This window comes from Triturus cristatus, chromosome 10, assembly GCF_964204655.1.
Source record: "Triturus cristatus chromosome 10, aTriCri1.1, whole genome shotgun sequence".
NCBI classification, from domain to species: domain Eukaryota; kingdom Metazoa; phylum Chordata; class Amphibia; order Caudata; family Salamandridae; genus Triturus; species Triturus cristatus.
The window spans coordinates 809,887,470-809,909,573 of record NC_140593.1 but is presented as its reverse complement, the minus strand read 5'-3'; the positions used below and the strand labels follow the sequence as shown (position 1 = coordinate 809,909,573).

At 46.5% G+C, this 22,104-nt stretch overlaps 1 protein-coding gene across 1 annotated transcript in view; it reads right to left on the bottom strand.

Moving 5' to 3' along the window:
- The window catches only part of DNAAF8 (dynein axonemal assembly factor 8), an 816,395-nt gene that overhangs the window by 421,013 nt on the left and 373,278 nt on the right, over positions 1–22,104 (bottom strand). Inside the window, exons 18-20 of the mRNA XM_085628378.1 lie at positions 4,349–4,481; positions 3,759–3,890; positions 690–884 (exon numbers count right to left, since the gene is read on the bottom strand). Of these exons, the coding sequence (XP_085484504.1) occupies positions 690–884; positions 3,759–3,890; positions 4,349–4,481 (460 nt within the window). The remainder of the gene's footprint in view (positions 1–689; positions 885–3,758; positions 3,891–4,348; positions 4,482–22,104) is intronic.

The following is a 22,104-nucleotide window of genomic DNA, read 5'->3' as shown; positions in this document are numbered from 1 at the left end:
CTCCATTTGTGACCACCTTTCCATCGTTCTCTTCCGTCTTCTTTTCCTTTTGAGATTTTCTCTCTCCCTTGCTCTGGATCAATGTCTGTTATGGAAAAATAACTGCCTGTCTTCAAAAATGAATGCAGATGAGCCCCACCTGCAACCACCAGGTAAAATTGAGTAGAGGTTAGCTTCTCGCCATCCATATTTGAAAATCACAACTATTGCGAAACCCACTTGCAGATGTGCTGGCCCCCGATCTGAGACTGGGTCGAGGAGAGCATAGGAAAGACCAGACCCACGTAGAACTAATGCTTTATGCTTTAGTTACCTAGTTTGACATTGTGACATTGACAAGTCTGTGCACAAAAACACTGGCTGTTGTGAGCCGATTTATCATTTTGCATTTTTCACTGATGTAAAAGTGTGAGCCTCATGTCCTATGTTGCTACCATGCGAGTGTCATTGGTTTCCAACTTTGGGGGTACTGCTGTGACGTAAAACTAATAAACAAATAAAACAAACATATAGCCGCAATTGAAATTATGATCTGGGGAGAGTCCTGGACATACTTTATCTTCAATCCTACTTTGGCAAAAGCAGAAGATGGCCAGCCTAAAAGTCTGTTTTAAGAGTGATAATCTACAGTATATCTAATATATCTCTAAATAACAAACACTGATTCTTTCAATTTTCATTGGCCTCACCCAGGTGTAGGAGTTGCTTTCTGGTAGTGGGGCGGAGAACTGAGCGTAGGAGAGCTCCAGCGCCTTTCATAGCATCCTTTCCAGTCAGTGTCAGCACCACGACCTGTTCCATCTCGGGGTTGGAGGCGAAGTTGCGCAGAGAAAGCATGTCAAGGGCAACACTCCCACAATCCGGGACCGTGCTAAGGCTGCCTCCTGTTCGTAGAGAGAATCAGACACAGGATAAGGGTGGCACAGTCATTTACTACTCACTGATTACTACTCATGCATGTGCCACTGGAAGTGGAAAAATAAAGAGATGTTGCCTAGAATATACACCAGCCAAACAACCAGACTTACTGGCAACATACACTTTCGGCTGACTTTGCCACTCACGCTATAACAAGTATTAGCAATATAAAAATATTTAGCAAGCCTCTCTATTTTCTTATCTTTTGGTGTACTGTAATGAGTGTCCCCAAAAAAGAATCTTGACGAGATGGTTTACAGCCAAAGGACTTTTTCATTTATCCCAACTGTAAGTCATGTTCAGTTCAAAAACATAAGAAAAAGGAACATGGGGTTTTATATTGCAAAAATATACAGCTGCAATCCAATATTTTACAAGAACTACAAAGCAGCCATATTACAGGTTGTATTTATTTGACTACCTTGGGCCGAAGATAGTAGAGCACTGTCTCTGAGTCAACTGTTCTGGAAGGGTGAGATTTAGGGCAGGAAGGCAGGAAAAATGACTGCTAGGCCAGGCTAGAGAAACTGTAAGAGCCCTAGATGTAGGCAAGAGAACTAGTTACACAGATCTGATCAACACAGGCTTAGCCCAGCAAAGCTGTGTCTCACATCATACACATTTTATAGGCCTATAATCAGGCAATAAAGTAATCTCTAAATCAGCACAGACTTTACATAACCATGCCTTAAACAGTAGAACTATTTATCAGATTACAGAGATCACACATATACAACCTGCAGGCAGAAGAGCTATTCATTAAGATACATAGAGATTATATGTCAAGGCGCTAGACAGCAGATCTCTATGTCAGGCTATTAAGCCATGCCAAAAAAAACAGACATTCTTTTCGTCCAGACATTTGACAGGTTTTAATTTATATACATGATCAGTGCTATCATGCTTCACACCACTAACATCTCTTCCCCCTCACTTCTCTCCCACACGCTTCCTTCCCTGGTGCAGCCGCCTCCCTAAGGCTATGTTCCTGTATAGCTCCCAGGGTTTCCAGACCATTTTCCACATCCCTCTTCTTCGGTAGATTTGCTTCTCTACAAGCATGCTTTTTTTAAGTGTGGTATGACCTATGCAATATATTCAATTGAATCAGGCGGAACACAGATTGTATCGCAACTTCTCGGGGGGCTTGTAGAGCCTCTTGCTATTCCCTGTCTTCAAATTAACCCATAGCCTTTACCCAGTCTGCTCTTAATTTGACCATAATATCCGGGGAGTCGTGCATTATTTTCCTATATATCAGAGATCTCACTTTCCCGGTTAGTGTTTCGCTCAGTACTCGGTCTTCTAGCGGCGAAGATTCCTCAATTATTGTGTCCTGTGCAATATGGGTTCATTTTAAAAAATCGGAACACCTTGTATTCCCCCAATTGGTAGTTCAGTTTCAGTGGTTCTAAGGACATCAAGCTGTCCTTGTTCCAAATATCCCTAGTGTACCTATTCCTATCATGCCCCACCTGGCAACCCCTTCCAGCTGTCCCACTTGCAAAAGGGCATTGGTGCCTATAGTAGAGGATCCATAGTAAGCTTCTATTCCCAATCCAAATATCTCGTGGCCTGCTTCCAGACTCATGTCACTGTTTGAGTGTAAATCAGTAACACAATTTTTGGTCGCTTTCTATAGAGGACTACCGGATAGCCCCTGTTTCCCATGGCATGTCTAGCCACTTTCAACACGTTTTACTCCAGTGTGGCAAAGTCCCACTCGTTTATCATGACTAATTGCAAGACCCAGTACTATTTTTACTATCTGGCAATGCTATGCCTCCGTCATACACCCCTCTGATCAAGCCAAATTTCCTTATCGAAAGAAATTGTCCAGTATTTTGTATGGGGTGTTTTGCAGTGCGTATAGCAGTTTTGGTAGCGTAATCATTTTATACATCGCTGCCCTGCCCAACAGTGACTGAGGCAATGCCCTCTGGTGCTTCACATCGCTCCTGAAACTATCTAAAAGTTTGCATTGATTTCCCTCAAAAACATCTCTTCATTCCTTGTGACATAAATTCCGAAGTACCAAAAGCCCTCCTCCGTGGTTTGTATTTGGAGCTCTTGGGGAACAGTTACGTTTCATGACGCCAGTGGATACAAGTGGGATGTCTCCCAGTTTATAGTTTATCCCGAGTATGTCCCAAATATTTGGAAGTTATTTAGTTGTCTTGGGATTGGGATGGTGGTCTCTGGATGAGCCACATAAAGGAGCAGATTGTCTATGTAGAGTGATATCCTTTCATCCCTGCGGTGTCCCACCTCAGCAGGAAAATTGGGTTAAGTCCATGGTTCATACCTTTGCACTTTTACACATACTTTATGCCATCCCCAAGCCTTCTAATGTAGACAGCGATCTCTCAAGTTTCTCAGATCTCGGAAGATAAAAGTGCTAAATCTCAGAACGCAGAAAAATCTCAGGACCTGAGTTCCAAACTGTAGACTGAAATACAGGGCCAGACTGAGAGCCAAAAGCAGCCATGTCAAATTTTGTAGGACCAGCCCCCTCTCTGCATAGTCAGTCTCAGGCATCTCTGTTCGGCTACGCTGAGGCATATATTTTCATTGCACTATGTTGCTCGAATAATTGAAAATCGGCCTTCTTAGGTGAAAATCGGCCTCCTGACCTCCAGCCCACCGGGAAAAAGACCGATGCCCGGCATGCCAGTCCGGTCTTGCAGACATATACACATACCATAATCTAATTCAGACAGCAGGAAGACGTTTCTGTCCTAAAAGCAATAATGACCCTTAATGTAGCCTTCCAACAGAGGCCCTCAGACTGAGAGTTCCCTTACATAAACTCATAGAAAGATAATGGCTCTGTGGCTTACCAAGTCCTTGCAGCAGGCTGTCGGTATAGTGTGCCACATGGAAACACACTGATGGCTGCAGCTCTGTGTCTGCAGGGAGATCTCTCCGTATCTCTGCCAGCAGGCCCTGCTCTGCCATCTCATTCATCAGCCCTGAGAAATGATAAATAAAGAGAACGGGTGAGGCTCATGCAATGATTTCTAGCAGCCAGAAATATAGAAATGAGAGAAAAAGGTGGGTGGCATAAACTTGAAACTTGGACAGTATCCACAGTAGGTGTCAGGAGCATGGCCTAGACATGATGAGGCTCACATGCTACCCACACCATATGAATCCGGAAGGTGACGGGAAGAATCAAAACAAGCACAGCACAGCAAGGCAAAACTGCTTTCACAGGAAGGTGAGGAGGCTTGCACAGCACAGCCAGATGAACAGCAGTGGGAGGAAAGATGAGAAAAAGACAACAAGCCTAATGCTATGTAAAGCAGAGTTAACAAACAAGGCATCAGGGGGACATAGTGTAGATGCTTCACCAATGGAGGTCAGTAGAGTCTTAACATGAGCTTACTTTGCACAGCAGGAATCTTAATTTACACTCAATGCTAGATACCTTTTATCAGAGCCAACACATGGTGGCCAACATTTTCCTTCCGTAACAGTAAAAGCAGAGTGAAAAGATATGGTTCTGCATATAAGTCTTCATCATGCGGACACGGGGGCTTGGCTCTGCAGAACACAGCAATCTAGAAAAGTAAGTAAGAGTATGGTCAGAAGGCTTTTTGCAGGACGGCCCATTTTCTGTTTGATAGATGGTCTGTACTTTGGCCTATATCGCTACAGCAGTGGCTCTTAACCAAGACGCCTACTGAGAGGGGCCACAACTAAAATAATATTAGCATACTAACAGAGTATATACATAATTTTTTTTTTTAATTGAACATTTTAAAATGCTCTGAAAATGTGAAGTTATTTAAAATTGGAGGCTAAAAATAAAATTATCCTGAGCCTGATTCGTTGGTAGCACTGGTATGCGCCTACAAAAAGAGAGCTTGCATTAGGAGCAGAAATGACAAAGCGATATGCTAGAATCTAGCATATTGCTTGGGTTTTATAAAAAAAAAAAATACATTTTTAAAAGTTTCAAACATTCCATTAAAATTTACATTTTTGTATATTTTTGTTCATAAATTAAATATTTCATAATTTGTGTATTTGTTTGATGTATTTTTGTATCTGTATTTTTGCGTATTTTTTTGGAAGTTCAACTCGTAGAAAATGCTTAGGCTGGGGTCCACTTCTTTCATTAGTGATTTAAGGTAGGAAGAGATTAAAGATGAGTGCAAGGATAGAACACTTTTAAGAACTCTTGCTGACAAGAGAACTATGGGGCCTATTACGATGTCGGTCAGACAAGCGTCCGACCGACACCGTAGTGGGATGGAAACTCCCCGACTATTAGTTAGCAGTTCCTACCGAATTAGGATGCTACCACCCTATGGGCGGTCAGGAAACCTTAGTTGGACCGACACCGTAGTGGGATGGAAACTCCCCGACTATTAGTTAGCAGTTCCTACCGAATTAGGATGCTACCACCCTATGGGCGGTCAGGAAACCTTCATTTTGCCATTGCAGGGCCGCAGCACAAGCAGCAATAGAAAAATTGATGTTTTTAAACATCCATGCACCTTGTGCCAGGCACCATGCGGTGCCTGCCACACGATGCAGGGATGTTAGTGCCCCCCCAGTGTCCATAGCGGAAGGTTAGGAGACCCTGCTAGGGGCTCCCAAAGTCAGTTTCTGACAGCCTTTCTATGGCGGTTGGATCGCCATAGAAAGGCTTGGGAAACGTGCATAGTAATTCCCACAGCGGTGTCTGAGCAGGCACTGCTTCCAATCTGGGTATTACGATAAGCCCTCCACCCCAAGGGGCAGAGGTGAGCCCATCGGCAACAGTATTTCCTTGTGGGTTTCCCTTGGACTGCCAGTATCGTAATACGGCGGTCAGACGTAAAGCCTCAGATGAGCTGTCTGATGGCTTTCTGCCTGACTTCATAATGAGGCCCTAAAAGTCAAGTTACACATATCGTACCAACACGGGCTTCGCCCAGCAAAGCAGTATCTTCAATCATACACATTTTACAGGCCTAGGCAACAACGTCATCTCTGAGTGAGCACAGATTTCACCTAACCATGCCTTAAACAGTAAAGCTATTTATTAGAATACAGAGATCTTACATACACAACCTGAGGCAGCAGAGATATCGAGGTTACATGTCAAGGCACTATACAGCAGAACTTTATGTCAGGTTATTCAGCCTAAAAAGGCAAAAATTCTTGAAGTAAGATTTCATAACATCCATAACCCCAGAGGAGGCAGAAAACGAACTTAGAGAGTTTAACAGATCACGCCATACTATCAGGGCTAGCACGCAGACATTTAAAAAAAAGGTGTTCATATCCCCAACCACCTGAAAGGGAATGCTATGGACAACAACCCTCTTTACAAGATGTTACAGGTTCTGTACACCTCAAACACTATCTCTATTCCTCAAGTAGAACATATCCAGTGGAGTTTAGCAAAGAAGATGAGCTAACCCTCTGGAGATACTGTTTTTTAGTGGAGGTCCACAAAAGTCAAAAGGTGAAGAACTGGTGCCCTCTAGCATTGCAGGACCCTCACAAAACTAAACATGTTGCTGTAGTTAGCCTTTATACCACTTTACACCAGATTGGGCTACAGAGTATAAGGAAGTGAGCACAACACAAGACAACATATGTGAGAATGCAATGTTGAAAGCATTTCTCTCCCTCTCTGCATTTGCCACTGTGCCAATGGAGCTGCAGTGGCCCTCTGCAACTGAGCATTGTCAGCATTCCGTCCATCATTTGTTTGTTGTAACGCTTTTCGCCCTAAGTGGGATGGGTATTCCCAGACGTGGGACCCGTGCTCACTACGCCACTGGAGTCAAGCTATCCTGGCTGATGACGGCTGATAGCCAGAAACCGGTCCTAGGATGCTTGATTCCGGTCCAGGGAAGACATGGCTTGGCAGTTCGGGCTGGACTGTTCCCATGAGGCACAGGGTCAAGACTGATTTGCATATGGCCATGTCTAAACTGGGGTGGTGTAGTGGGCAAAAGAACGATGGATTTAACCCAGATCTCTTGACTGGGGGAGAATGTCTGCATTGTCAGCATTCCGTCCATCATTTGTTTGTTGTAACGCTTTTCGCCCTAAGTGGGATGGGTATTCCCAGACGTGGGACCCGTGCTCACTACGCCACTGGAGTCAAGCTATCCTGGCTGATGACGGCTGATAGCCAGAAACCGGTCCTAGGATGCTTGATTCCGGTCCAGGGAAGACATGGCTTGGCAGTTCGGGCTGGACTGTTCCCATGAGGCACAGGGTCAAGACTGATTTGCATATGGCCATGTCTAAACTGGGGTGGTGTAGTGGGCAAAAGAACGATGGATTTAACCCAGATCTCTTGACTGGGGGAGAATGTCTGCATTGTCAGCATTCCGTCCATCATTTGTTTGTTGTAACGCTTTTCGCCCTAAGTGGGATGGGTATTCCCAGACGTGGGACCCGTGCTCACTACGCCACTGGAGTCAAGCTATCCTGGCTGATGACGGCTGATAGCCAGAAACCGGTCCTAGGATGCTTGATTCCGGTCCAGGGAAGACATGGCTTGGCAGTTCGGGCTGTACTGTTCCCATGAGGCACAGGGTCAAGACTGATTTGCATATGGCCATGTCTAAACTGGGGTGGTGTAGTGGGCAAAAGAACGATGGATTTAACCCAGATCTCTTGACTGGGGGAGAATGTCTGCATTGTCAGCATTCCGTCCATCATTTGTTTGTTGTAACGCTTTTCGCCCTAAGTGGGATGGGTATTCCCAGACGTGGGACCCGTGCTCACTACGCCACTGGAGTCAAGCTATCCTGGCTGATGACGGCTGATAGCCAGAAACCGGTCCTAGGATGCTTGATTCCGGTCCAGGGAAGACATGGCTTGGCAGTTCGGGCTGGACTGTTCCCATGAGGCACAGGGTCAAGACTGATTTGCATATGGCCATGTCTAAACTGGGGTGGTGTAGTGGGCAAAAGAACAATGGATTTAACCCAGATCTCTTGACTGGGGGAGAATGTCTGCATTGTCAGCATTCCGTCCATCATTTGTTTGTTGTAACGCTTTTCGCCCTAAGTGGGATGGGTATTCCCAGACGTGGGACCCGTGCTCACTACGCCACTGGAGTCAAGCTATCCTGCCTGATGACGGCTGATAGCCAGAAACCGGTCCTAGGATGCTTGATTCCGGTCCAGGGAAGACATGGCTTGGCAGTTCGGGCTGGACTGTTCCCATGAGGCACAGGGTCAAGACTGATTTGCATATGGCCATGTCTAAACTGGGGTGGTGTAGTGGGCAAAAGAACGATGGATTTAACCCAGATCTCTTGACTGGGGGAGAATGTCTGCATTGTCAGCATTCCGTCCATCATTTGTTTGTTGTAACGCTTTTCGCCCTAAGTGGGATGGGTATTCCCAGACGTGGGACCCGTGCTCACTACGCCACTGGAGTCAAGCTATCCTGGCTGATGACGGCTGATAGCCAGAAACCGGTCCTAGGATGCTTGATTCCGGTCCAGGGAAGACATGGCTTGGCAGTTCGGGCTGGACTGTTCCCATGAGGCACAGGGTCAAGACTGGGGTGGTGCAGTGGGCAAAAGAACGATGGATTTAACCCAGATCTCTTGACTGGGGGAGAATGTCTGCATTGTCAGCATTCCGTCCATCATTTGTTTGTTGTAACGCTTTTCGCCCTAAGTGGGATGGGTATTCCCAGACGTGGGACCCGTGCTCACTACGCCACTGGAGTCAAGCTATCCTGGCTGATGACGGCTGATAGCCAGAAACCGGTCCTAGGATGCTTGATTCCGGTCCAGGGAAGACATGGCTTGGCAGTTCGGGCTGGACTGTTCCCATGAGGCACAGGGTCAAGACTGATTTGCATATGGCCATGTCTAAACTGGGGTGGTGTAGTGGGCAAAAGAACGATGGATTTAACCCAGATCTCTTGACTGGGGGAGAATGTCTGCATTGTCAGCATTCCGTCCATCATTTGTTTGTTGTAACGCTTTTCGCCCTAAGTGGGATGGGTATTCCCAGACGTGGGACCCGTGCTCACTACGCCACTGGAGTCAAGCTATCCTGGCTGATGACGGCTGATAGCCAGAAACCGGTCCTAGGATGCTTGATTCCGGTCCAGGGAAGACATGGCTTGGCAGTTCGGGCTGGACTGTTCCCATGAGGCACAGGGTCAAGACTGATTTGCATATGGCCATGTCTAAACTGGGGTGGTGTAGTGGGCAAAAGAACGATGGATTTAACCCAGATCTCTTGACTGGGGGAGAATGTCTGCATTGTCAGCATTCCGTCCATCATTTGTTTGTTGTAACGCTTTTCGCCCTAAGTGGGATGGGTATTCCCAGACGTGGGACCCGTGCTCACTACGCCACTGGAGTCAAGCTATCCTGGCTGATGACGGCTGATAGCCAGAAACCGGTCCTAGGATGCTTGATTCCGGTCCAGGGAAGACATGGCTTGGCAGTTCGGGCTGGACTGTTCCCATGAGGCACAGGGTCAAGACTGATTTGCATATGGCCATGTCTAAACTGGGGTGGTGTAGTGGGCAAAAGAACGATGGATTTAACCCAGATCTCTTGACTGGGGGAGAATGTCTGCATTGTCAGCATTCCGTCCATCATTTGTTTGTTGTAACGCTTTTCGCCCTAAGTGGGATGGGTATTCCCAGACGTGGGACCCGTGCTCACTACGCCACTGGAGTCAAGCTATCCTGGCTGATGACGGCTGATAGCCAGAAACCGGTCCTAGGATGCTTGATTCCGGTCCAGGGAAGACATGGCTTGGCAGTTCGGGCTGGACTGTTCCCATGAGGCACAGGGTCAAGACTGATTTGCATATGGCCATGTCTAAACTGGGGTGGTGTAGTGGGCAAAAGAACGATGGATTTAACCCAGATCTCTTGACTGGGGGAGAATGTCTGCATTGTCAGCATTCCGTCCATCATTTGTTTGTTGTAACGCTTTTCGCCCTAAGTGGGATGGGTATTCCCAGACGTGGGACCCGTGCTCACTACGCCACTGGAGTCAAGCTATCCTGGCTGATGACGGCTGATAGCCAGAAACCGGTCCTAGGATGCTTGATTCCGGTCCAGGGAAGACATGGCTTGGCAGTTCGGGCTGGACTGTTCCCATGAGGCACAGGGTCAAGACTGATTTGCATATGGCCATGTCTAAACTGGGGTGGTGTAGTGGGCAAAAGAACGATGGATTTAACCCAGATCTCTTGACTGGGGGAGAATGTCTGCATTGTCAGCATTCCGTCCATCATTTGTTTGTTGTAACGCTTTTCGCCCTAAGTGGGATGGGTATTCCCAGACGTGGGACCCGTGCTCACTACGCCACTGGAGTCAAGCTATCCTGGCTGATGACGGCTGATAGCCAGAAACCGGTCCTAGGATGCTTGATTCCGGTCCAGGGAAGACATGGCTTGGCAGTTCGGGCTGGACTGTTCCCATGAGGCACAGGGTCAAGAATGATTTGCATATGGCCATGTCTAAACTGGGGTGGTGTAGTGGGCAAAAGAACGATGGATTTAACCCAGATCTCTTGACTGGGGGAGAATGTCTGCATTGTCAGCATTCCGTCCATCATTTGTTTGTTGTAACGCTTTTCGCCCTAAGTGGGATGGGTATTCCCAGACGTGGGACCCGTGCTCACTACGCCACTGGAGTCAAGCTATCCTGGCTGATGACGGCTGATAGCCAGAAACCGGTCCTAGGATACTTGATTCCGGTCCAGGGAAGACATGGCTTGGCAGTTCGGGCTGGACTGTTCCCATGAGGCACAGGGTCAAGACTGATTTGCATATGGCCATGTCTAAACTGGGGTGGTGTAGTGGGCAAAAGAACGATGGATTTAACCCAGATCTCTTGACTGGGGGAGAATGTCTGCATTGTCAGCATTCCGTCCATCATTTGTTTGTTGTAACGCTTTTCGCCCTAAGTGGGATGGGTATTCCCAGACGTGGGACCCGTGCTCACTACGCCACTGGAGTCAAGCTATCCTGGCTGATGACGGCTGATAGCCAGAAACCGGTCCTAGGATGCTTGATTCCGGTCCAGGGAAGACATGGCTTGGCAGTTCGGGCTGGACTGTTCCCATGAGGCACAGGGTCAAGACTGATTTGCATATGGCCATGTCTAAACTGGGGTGGTGTAGTGGGCAAAAGAACGATGGATTTAACCCAGATCTCTTGACTGGGGGAGAATGTCTGCATTGTCAGCATTCCGTCCATCATTTGTTTGTTGTAATGCTTTTCGCCCTAAGTGGGATGGGTATTCCCAGACGTGGGACCCGTGCTCACTACGCCACTGGAGTCAAGCTATCCTGGCTGATGACGGCTGATAGCCAGAAACCGGTCCTAGGATGCTTGATTCCGGTCCAGGGAAGACATGGCTTGGCAGTTCGGGCTGGACTGTTCCCATGAGGCACAGGGTCAAGACTGATTTGCATATGGCCATGTCTAAACTGGGGTGGTGTAGTGGGCAAAAGAACGATGGATTTAACCCAGATCTCTTGACTGGGGGAGAATGTCTGCATTGTCAGCATTCCGTCCATCATTTGTTTGTTGTAACGCTTTTCGCCCTAAGTGGGATGGGTATTCCCAGACGTGGGACCCGTGCTCACTACGCCACTGGAGTCAAGCTATCCTGGCTGATGACGGCTGATAGCCAGAAACCGGTCCTAGGATGCTTGATTCCGGTCCAGGGAAGACATGGCTTGGCAGTTCGGGCTGGACTGTTCCCATGAGGCACAGGGTCAAGACTGATTTGCATATGGCCATGTCTAAACTGGGGTGGTGTAGTGGGCAAAAGAACGATGGATTTAACCCAGATCTCTTGCCTGGGGGAGAATGTCTGCATTGTCAGCATTCCGTCCATCATTTGTTTGTTGTAACGCTTTTCGCCCTAAGTGGGATGGGTATTCCCAGACGTGGGACCCGTGCTCACTACGCCACTGGAGTCAAGCTATCCTGGCTGATGACGGCTGATAGCCAGAAACCGGTCCTAGGATGCTTGATTCCGGTCCAGGGAAGACATGGCTTGGCAGTTCGGGCTGGACTGTTCCCATGAGGCACAGGGTCAAGACTGATTTGCATATGGCCATGTCTAAACTGGGGTGGTGTAGTGGGCAAAAGAACGATGGATTTAACCCAGATCTCTTGACTGGGGGAGAATGTCTGCATTGTCAGCATTCCGTCCATCATTTGTTTGTTGTAACGCTTTTCGCCCTAAGTGGGATGGGTATTCCCAGACGTGGGACCCGTGCTCACTACGCCACTGGAGTCAAGCTATCCTGGCTGATGACGGCTGATAGCCAGAAACCGGTCCTAGGATGCTTGATTCCGGTCCAGGGAAGACATGGCTTGGCAGTTCGGGCTGGACTGTTCCCATGAGGCACAGGGTCAAGACTGATTTGCATATGGCCATGTCTAAACTGGGGTGGTGTAGTGGGCAAAAGAACGATGGATTTAACCCAGATCTCTTGACTGGGGGAGAATGTCTGCATTGTCAGCATTCCGTCCATCATTTGTTTGTTGTAACGCTTTTCGCCCTAAGTGGGATGGGTATTCCCAGACGTGGGACCCGTGCTCACTACGCCACTGGAGTCAAGCTATCCTGGCTGATGACGGCTGATAGCCAGAAACCGGTCCTAGGATGCTTGATTCCGGTCCAGGGAAGACATGGCTTGGCAGTTCGGGCTGGACTGTTCCCATGAGGCACAGGGTCAAGACTGATTTGCATATGGCCATGTCTAAACTGGGGTGGTGTAGTGGGCAAAAGAACGATGGATTTAACCCAGATCTCTTGACTGGGGGAGAATGTCTGCATTGTCAGCATTCCGTCCATCATTTGTTTGTTGTAATACTATCAGGGCTAGCACGCAGACATTTAAAAAAAAGGTGTTCATATCCCCAACCACCTGAAAGGGAATGCTATGGACAACAACCCTCTTTACAAGATGTTACAGGTTCTGTACACCTCAAACACTATCTCTATTCCTCAAGTAGAACATATCCAGTGGAGTTTAGCAAAGAAGATGAGCTAACCCTCTGGAGATACTGTTTTTTAGTGGAGGTCCACAAAAGTCAAAAGGTGAAGAACTGGTGCCCTCTAGCATTGCAGGACCCTCACAAAACTAAACATGTTGCTGTAGTTAGCCTTTATACCACTTTACACCAGATTGGGCTACAGAGTATAAGGAAGTGAGCACAACACAAGACAACATATGTGAGAATGCAATGTTGAAAGCATTTCTCTCCCTCTCTGCATTTGCCACTGTGCCAATGGAGCTGCAGTGGCCCTCTGCAACTGAGGGAGAACTGACACTGATCTTAGGGAGCAGTAACAATTTATTTACAAGTATTTTCCAGGATCAACGTAAAAATTAATTTCCACTTATGAAGAAGCAACATCATATATGATGACTTCTCACCCCGGTACCACTGTGTTCTCCATACTCTTATTTAACCATATGCTTCAAACTAAACCATTTTGTGATGTTGGGAGTGGTAGACTCCACGTTTGTGAGGGGTTAAGGGTGTTATGTTTTTTCGCCCACTGGAGTCTATTGAAGTATACAGTCCAGGTCATGTGGGTCTGAATCAGTAGAGGGTCCAGAGAGCGAGACTCAATGTCGGATAAGACTACACCAACGTGCAGAGTGTTTTTCTGTGGGGAACCCATGTACTTTACTGAGGCTTGTTTGCGCAGCTGGGGAACCAGGAGTTACTTTCTCCCCCATCAACACTACAAATTGGCAACGAGGAGGTTGCTTTCACGGTCCGTGACAGTTTCGCTGTTGCTCCCCGGTTGTGGTGTGTGTTGGCATTGGGCTTGCTCTGCCTGGGCTGAGTCCATGTGGAACGGGTGCTTGTCTGGAGCCGGCCTTGCCCGTGCCTATTGGTCTTTCTGCCTGCTATTTGCTTTTGGGAGGGCATCTCCCCCTGCCTGTTCCCCGTGGCGGTGGAGGAGAGTAATTGGAGAAGTGACGCCTCTGTCTGACCTGGCCCCAGCGGTAAAGCCCTACTGATCCATGTGGCCGTGTTGTCCTTCTACAGGTGAGGGCGCTGCCTGGGTGAGGGTTACAGGCGGGATCTGAAGTCTGCTCCTCCTGACGGCACCCCTGCTTGGGTGCCATGTGTGCTCTGCTGTTATAGGTTGGAGCTGCCACACCACTACCATCTGTTTGTTGCTGACACACCCTTTAGTACCTGATGGTGAGCTGTGGGGTTCAGTGCACCCCTATTCTGAGTGTGGAGAGAAGTTTACATGTGTCATACTGGACTGGGCCCTGTGCTTTTTCTGACGCTGTACCCACCAGGCCTACTAGGATTGTGTGTCATTTGTCTGTGTCACCAGAGGGTGCTGGTTGGCATGACATCATCACGTACGTCGTTAGACATGGTGTCAGTACCTGCCCTGGAGTCCTTTGTGGTTGACAGTCCTCCTTCAGCTCAAGCAGCTAAGTGGTGGGTGTGGATGGAGCACCTAGAGAACTATATCACAGCTGTGGGGATGGAGAATGACTGGAAACCTCCCATGCTTCTCCACCTGGCGGGTGCAGCAATCCAGTCACACCTTAACAGCCACTGAGCAACGGTATCCTTATATTGCAATGGAGGTGACTGAGATACATTGGGGCTGAAGGCATTTTCACATTTACCTCTAAGGGCATCCTTTTGTTGCCCGCACCGACCACAAGCCATTATTGCCCCTGTTCAAAGGCTCATCCTCAAAACCGCCCCAAGGATCGGGAAGTGGATCCTTCAACTACAGGAATACTGCTTCTCCATGGAATACCGCCTAGATATCCACAATCGTGCTGATAATCTGTTTCGCCATGCCAGACCAGCTACCAACCAGGAACAGTCGGAGGCATAGGAAACAGAGGAGTACATCAGGATCATAGTGGAAAGGTTGAGGCCTCTTCTCATGTCTCTAGCAGAGATAACGGTCGCTACCAAGGATGATGAATGCCTGCAACTAGCTGTCAAAGGAGTGAGGACCAGAGTTGGAAGGTTTAAACCCAGCATTTGGCACAGTGGACAGAGGAGGCCCACCAAACACTATTGTCCCTTCACCATGTGAAGGAAGAGAGAGCAGTGATGCAAGAGAGGTGTTTTCTACGAGGGCCCAGTTTGGTCATTCCAAGGTGACTGGTGCAATGGGTTGTCGACCTAGCCCTTTTCCCTCACCAGGGCATTGTCAAGACGAAATCCCAGCTCAGGAGCAACATCTGGTTCCCGGGGCTTAATGAAAGAGCCAGCATTGCTCCCTCTGACAGGCTACTGGTTCTCCTGACCCGCCGGCACTCATTATCACTGAAGACACTCCTTCAGTACCCTGGCATTGAGCTAGTACTGACTTTTTTGAGCTTCCCAGGAACTTGCCACATGTTTGTGGTGATTGATGATTTTTCCAAGTATCCAGTGGTAGAGATTGTCGACTCAACTTCTACCTCCACCACTATAGCACATTTTGAAAAGGTCATGGCGACCCACAGGTTGTTGAAAGAGCTTTGCACTGATAATGGTCACCCTTTCTCGAGCCAGGAGATCGGCAAGTATCTGAAGCCAAGGGGTGTCATTCATAGACCCATCGCTCCACGGTGGCCACAAGCTAATGGAGAAGCTGAGCGCTTTATACATATCCTGAACAAAGTCATAAGGACTGCTCAGACTGAGAGCCAGCACAACAAAAGGACTGTGTATACCTTTTTGTGGGAATATTGGATGATGCCTAATGCCACAAAAGCTCCATCCGCATCTCGACCCACACCAACGACTCACTCCCCGACGCCTGGTCGGACCACAGCTGTGTCCACTTCAGCTTCTAGAAGACCACCATGCACCACCACACCCAGCAACCACCAAGAAGACACTGGAATCGTATCACCACTGAACAGCTCGCATCAACCCTCTCCCAGAACCAACCCACCAACACCACCGACCCCAACGAAGCCGCCAACAACCTCACAAGCTGGATCTCCGACTGCGCCAACCTCCTGGCCCCCCTGAAGACTCAAGCCAACACCAACAACCACAAGAAAAACTCCTGGTTCACCCCCGACCTCAAGGACTCCAAGAAAGAATGCCGCGCCCGCGAGAAGAAGTGGCGCCTCAACCAGACCGAGGAGAACATGTCAGCTCTCAAGGACGCCACCCGCCAACACCACCAACACCTCCGCGCTCTAAAAACAGACTAAAAACAAACTATGGACGAAAGAAAGATGTCCGGCTTGAATTAGAAAATAATGATGAAAGTAAAAGAATTTACCTCATTCCTCGCTGCTTTTTAAAGTCCCAGGTTGCGATCCCGGTGTGATGTCCGGGAGTAGAGTGGAAGATCAACCTTTGGTGTCTGCTTCGGACCCGAGTCCATTACAGCTGCGTTTCTCGTTCTGTACCTCTTTGATTGGATTGCTTGTGTTGCGATTAATTGCCCGTGTCCAGGCCAGCGGAGTAGCTACTCGCGTGAAGCAAGACGGACCCCCAGAGATAGACCAACCGGCTCTGCCTTTCCGGAGTGTCTCCTGTGTACCCGCTAGCATGGCGCCGAAAAACGCCGCTACGATAGCCGCTGCTGCAGCCAAGACCAGAGCAGCGAAGCAGGCTCTTCGAGACAAAGAGTTTGCAGTGAAGCGAGGCGGCACGCGTTTGGAGGGCAGCGGCAGTGTTGCAGATCTCGGCGTGGGAGTTGGAAAATCAGCGGGGCCCCAAGACAGCAGCCGAATACGCCTGTAGCTGATCCATCCGTGATCGAGCTGCTCCGGAGGACTCCCGCTCCAGTGTCTGCTCCGGCCCAGACCCAGGCTTTCCCATTGCAGAAACCAACAGCTTCTCTAACCGCGGATAACTTGAGAGCTATTCCTGGGTCTATAGCGGCACCTAGTGGACCTAGTGGAAAAACTCAGAATGGCATAATTAAGGACAGGGAAATAGTGAATACTAGCGGAAATGCTTCTATAATTATAGGAGTGGACGGCCCTATGCTATACAAGGAGCCTACAGCTGCATTGGCAGGAATAATAGACCTTAAGGCTGGGACAGACCCTAATGCTGAAACACAAGATATGGAAAATCTTTCCTTATGTGATACTCCTGTTTTTTCTACTGCCTCATTAACCTCTTCAACATCATTGATACAGACCACCTCAGCAGGCTTACTCGCGTCAGCACCAGTAACAGTACTGGAAACTATACCAACGGTCGGTACAACCCCAATTTCTGTGGTTGTGGCTGTGCAGGAAGGGCAAGTATTGCAATACCAACCTATATGCAATATGCCAGAGAATGATCTGGAGACAGCAGATCTTGGCGCCACTTCAAAAAATTTGGGAGATTTGCTGGAGGCTCCTGATGGCAAGGAGAAAGCTGATGGAGACGAGATAACTCCCGAGCCTACTGACAGGGATCCTTCCGACTTCTACTCAATATCAGAAGGGATAGAAGACGCGAGATGGTCAGACGACTCTGAACTTGACATTGAAACTAACACTGGCTCAGAGACAGAGAGTGACCACGAGGTGAGAACGGCAGAATCCAGGGAAAATAAAAGAGCTACCATACGGAAGAAAAGGGCCCAGGGACTGACTTGGGATTACTCCCCCCCTACTGCACTGGGGTCTCAAGAACATGCCACCGGCTCTCAATCGACGCAGCGGTGCTCTCCAAATCAACAGGATGCTACGCTCTCCACGGTGATGGATACAGTCCTCCTGGCTATCGCCTCCCATCGAGAAGAGACATCAAGGGATGGACGCAAAGCACAACTAGCTCTACATAAGGTCCAGGGTGTAGTGCGTAAACTGTCAAGATCAGTTAATACCTTTAACACCCGAATGACAGAAATGGAAGACCGTATAGTCACTAATGAGGCAGAGGCTGCAGCCACACAGAAACAAGTTGAATTACATGAAGCAGAATTGAGTGATGTTAGATGGAAGCTCGAGGACATAGAGAATCGCCTACGACGTAACAACCTACGCGTTCTCGGAATACCTGAAAATATTGAAGGTACTGATATTCGAGCCTTCATCATCCAACTTTTTAAAGATACACTTCCTGAGCTTTCCTCATGGAACTGGGAGCTTGAGGTGCAACGGGTACATAGAACTCCAATCACCATGAAATCCACTTGGAAGCAAGAAAATTATCCACGAGCAGTTCTTGTATTTTTTGGAAATTTTCTTCTTCGACAAGGTATCTCGGATAGAGCCAGGCCAGAAGCTTGACGGACTAGGGACTCCTTTTCCTATTTTCTGAGACCGGATTTTTGCCACACTACGGTGGAAAGAAGGTGGCGCCTGCGACAACTTATCAAACCCTTTATGGAGAAGAAAGCTCTAGTCTATCTTAATAACCCAGCCAAACTGAAAGTTTTATACAATGGCCAGACCAAATTTTTCACTTCGGAAATAAAAGCCAAAGAATTTTTAGATAGTATCACTTAATGGTCTAATAGCGATGTCGAGAAATACTGAAAACACAGAACAAAGAATTTGGAAATTGGACTTGATGAAAAGGGAGAGGAGAATAGAGAGCGTATTGGACATTATTTAGATTTTATAAAGACACAAAGATATAAAGATACATTAGATCTACTTGTCTTTATATGCTTCCATATGCCTCTCTATATCTTCCTTATTATTTTTTGGTTTTCTTCCCCCCCCTTTTTTTTCTCTTTTTATGTTTTCAATGTTATTTTTTCAGTCTAAACTTGGCTTGGGAGCATCTCTCCATCACTAAAGACTCTTATAGAGTCTAATTGCCTCACATTACGGGTGGGGGAGGGTGGAGGGTGGTTTGTAGGGGTTTGTAGGGAGGGGGAGAGGGAGGGGGAGGGGGAGGGGGATATTGGGGGGGAAAAATACAGAAATGAGCTTGACCTGTAGTATAGGAACCTATAAAGGCTTTTTTGTTATTCTAATTTTCTTAAGCGATTGGAGTTCTATATTAACTATTTTGATTAATCAGAACGGGGATAGGAATAACAAGGTAAATTTCGAGTTTAAAGTCGGCTGTTGGCGGTGCAAATTATTTAACATTGATGGTACTGGTCCAATGGGGAATAGTTTTGAATGGGGAGAGTAAAATTGCGATGTTGGAACGTAGCGGGTCTCAATGATGGGAGAAAAAGGGCCCAACTTTTTCAACTGTTACGTCAGGACCCTGTTGATATCCTTTGTATTCAGGAGACCCACATAGCTGGATGTGATAAAAATTTATAAAAAATTCCTGGATATAATTTGATGGCAGCGACATCTCAAACATCTAAAACACGGGGGTCGCTATTTTGGCAAAACCCGGTTTGGGGAGTCCTAGACGTCGACTTGTCGACAAACATGGTAGGTGGGCTGTGGTTCAATTAGAATTGGATATAACCATCTGTTCACTCTATGGCTCTAATTTGGATGACCCACAACTCTTTATCGAACTTGAATTAGAACTGGCTTCTTGGGCCGGTCCACTTATCCTGTGTGGGGATTTTAACATAAATATAGAAAAATGAGTAAACAATAGACTCCCACAGAACTATAGTGGCCGGAAACCCAAAGTCTATAGGGCAGTATCCTGTCTGATGGATAGTCATGACTTAAGGGATACTTGGGACATTTTGAGGCAGAATGATAACGGCTTCACCTATTATTCCTATCCCCATAATAAGTATGCTCGATTAGATTACATTATGACATCAATACATAGGACAGCCCTAATTGACATAATTAAAGATCCCAAAACCATCTCTGACCACAACGCACTTACATTAATTTTTGAATTGGATAGCTTTAATAGACCTAATAAGCTTTTTACGAACCCAGATTATATTAACCATATTACAGCATCTGCTCAATCTTTTTTTGATTGTAATCAATATAGTGCACCCAGATTCAGTGTATGGGACTGTTTTAAGGCAGTAATTAGAGGAGAGACTATAGCGTTTGTAGCTAAATGTAAGAAAACTCAGGATAGTATTAATAAGCAACTTAAGGCGGAACTTATTAACCTGGAAATAGTACATGCCAAACAAATCCAGCAAGGAATATCAACCTCTGATACACTGCAAAAATTATTGATTTTAAAAACAGAAATTAATAGCTCGTTAACGCAAAAAGCAGCGGAAATATATCAAGCCAATAGAAACAGAATTTATGAAGCAGGGGAAAAAGTAGGGAGGCAATTAGCTCTTAAAACTAGACAAAAAGAGACATACAATAAAATAAAGAATATAGAATATGAGGGCCAACATTACACCTCCCCTCAAGATATTGTAGATGTCTTTCGAAAATACTACCAAAAACTATACCAAAACGATAACGAGCATCTATCTACAAGAGACACGAAAACCTTTCTTAGTGAGTGGTTGCCGGAACCAGAGCTATCTAGAATACTCGATCGAGGAGGTAGAGAAGAATTAGAGAAAGAAATTACAATGGTAGAATTAGAAACTGCATTGTCGGATCTAGCTAATGGGAAGGCGGCTGGTCCTGACAAGATCCCCTTAGAGTTATATAAGGTGTTGGGCAAACAGATACTACCCTATTTACTAGACCTGTTTCTAGGAATACAACATCACTCAGCTACACCAGAGTCTTGGAAACACACTAACGTAGCGATATTTCCAAAAAAGTGGAAACCCCCCCAGCTTCCATCTTCATATCGACCTATCTCACTCATAAACTCTGACTCAAAGCTATACTCCAAGATACTTGCAAACCGAATGAGGGGGATCATCGAACATCTGGTATCCCCATGGCAACACGGCTTTATCCCCGGGAGAGGAACAACTGACCATACCCGTAGAGCCATTGCCTTATTTGACATCATGGGCGCCACGGGGGGAGAGATGTCGATGGTCTTACTCGATGCCGAAAAGGCATTTGATCGAGTGTCTTGGCGGTTCTTATGGGAAATTATGGAATACAATAACTTTGGCCCAGGCTTTATCAAAGCCCTAAAAGCCCTGTATATCAGCCCTAGGGCTAAACTATCCATTGATGGCTTTGAGTCAGAGTTTATAGAGGTAAAAAGAGGCACTAGGCAGGGCTGTCCTTGTTCCCCGATATTATTTGCCCTAGTAATTAATCCTTTAATTTTAAAGCTTCTTAACTCCCCCCAAATACAACCAGTTAAGGTAGGTTCATATTCTACTAAAATATTGGCATACGCCGACGACATTGCCGTGCTTACAACGAAACCGGACGATGCAGTAGCAGAAATAGAACAAATAACCCAGGTTTTTGGATTTTATTCTGGTTACTCACTTAACAGAGACAAAACCATGGTGTTATGTACAAATAATACTATATATGACAGTCCCTATAAAGTCAAAAACGCAACCTATCTCGGTGTAAATATTTCTCCTGAGGTAAAAGAGATCAACCGGCTTAATTATGATCCTCTGATCAAGGTAGTAAAAACAGATCTTAAGAGGGTAGATAACCTACATCTTTCAATAATAGGGAGAGCGAATTATATTAAAATGAGCATATTTCCTAGAATACTTTATCTGTTCCGGGCTATTCCATTGATGGCCGACGGTAGTATTATTAAAATCTTTGATTCCACGATATCTAAATTTATATGGAACTATGGTAAAATAAGAAGAGCATTACCATTATTAACTCTCCCCCTACATAGAGGTGGCCTTGGTATCCCGAACCTGACATTTTATCTCTGGGCAACATTACTCCGACAAATGGGCCCTCTCTTTAAAGCTAAAGTGGCCAATCTACCCCATATAGACTCCTATATTCCTTCTATTTTTGAACTTGGATTAGGTGATAAATGTCAAGGGCTATTTTTGAAACAACTTGAAGCGTCCTATTACAAAAAGACCAAGTTTAAGGTGACTGGAGACGCATGGAAAATCTGGAAACTTGCCTCCAAACAACTAGGTATACCTAAAATAACAAGATACACCTCTCTTTGGCATAGTAAGATCATTTCATCATCTCTGATAGATAATGTCTCTAGGAGATGGGAGAATCTAGGCATATATACACTTGGTCATTTTTTTGGACAGAATGTTATTCCATCTTTTGAGGGATTACAACAGAGATTTGATATTCCATCCACGGATTATCTAAAATATTTCCAAGTCTTCACCAATATCCGTAATTCTAAACTCAACATTAATTTAGATAGTTTTTATTTTTTCTCTATTATTGAGAAACGAGCTACTAGGATAGGTACTTTATATGATATATTTTCTCAATCC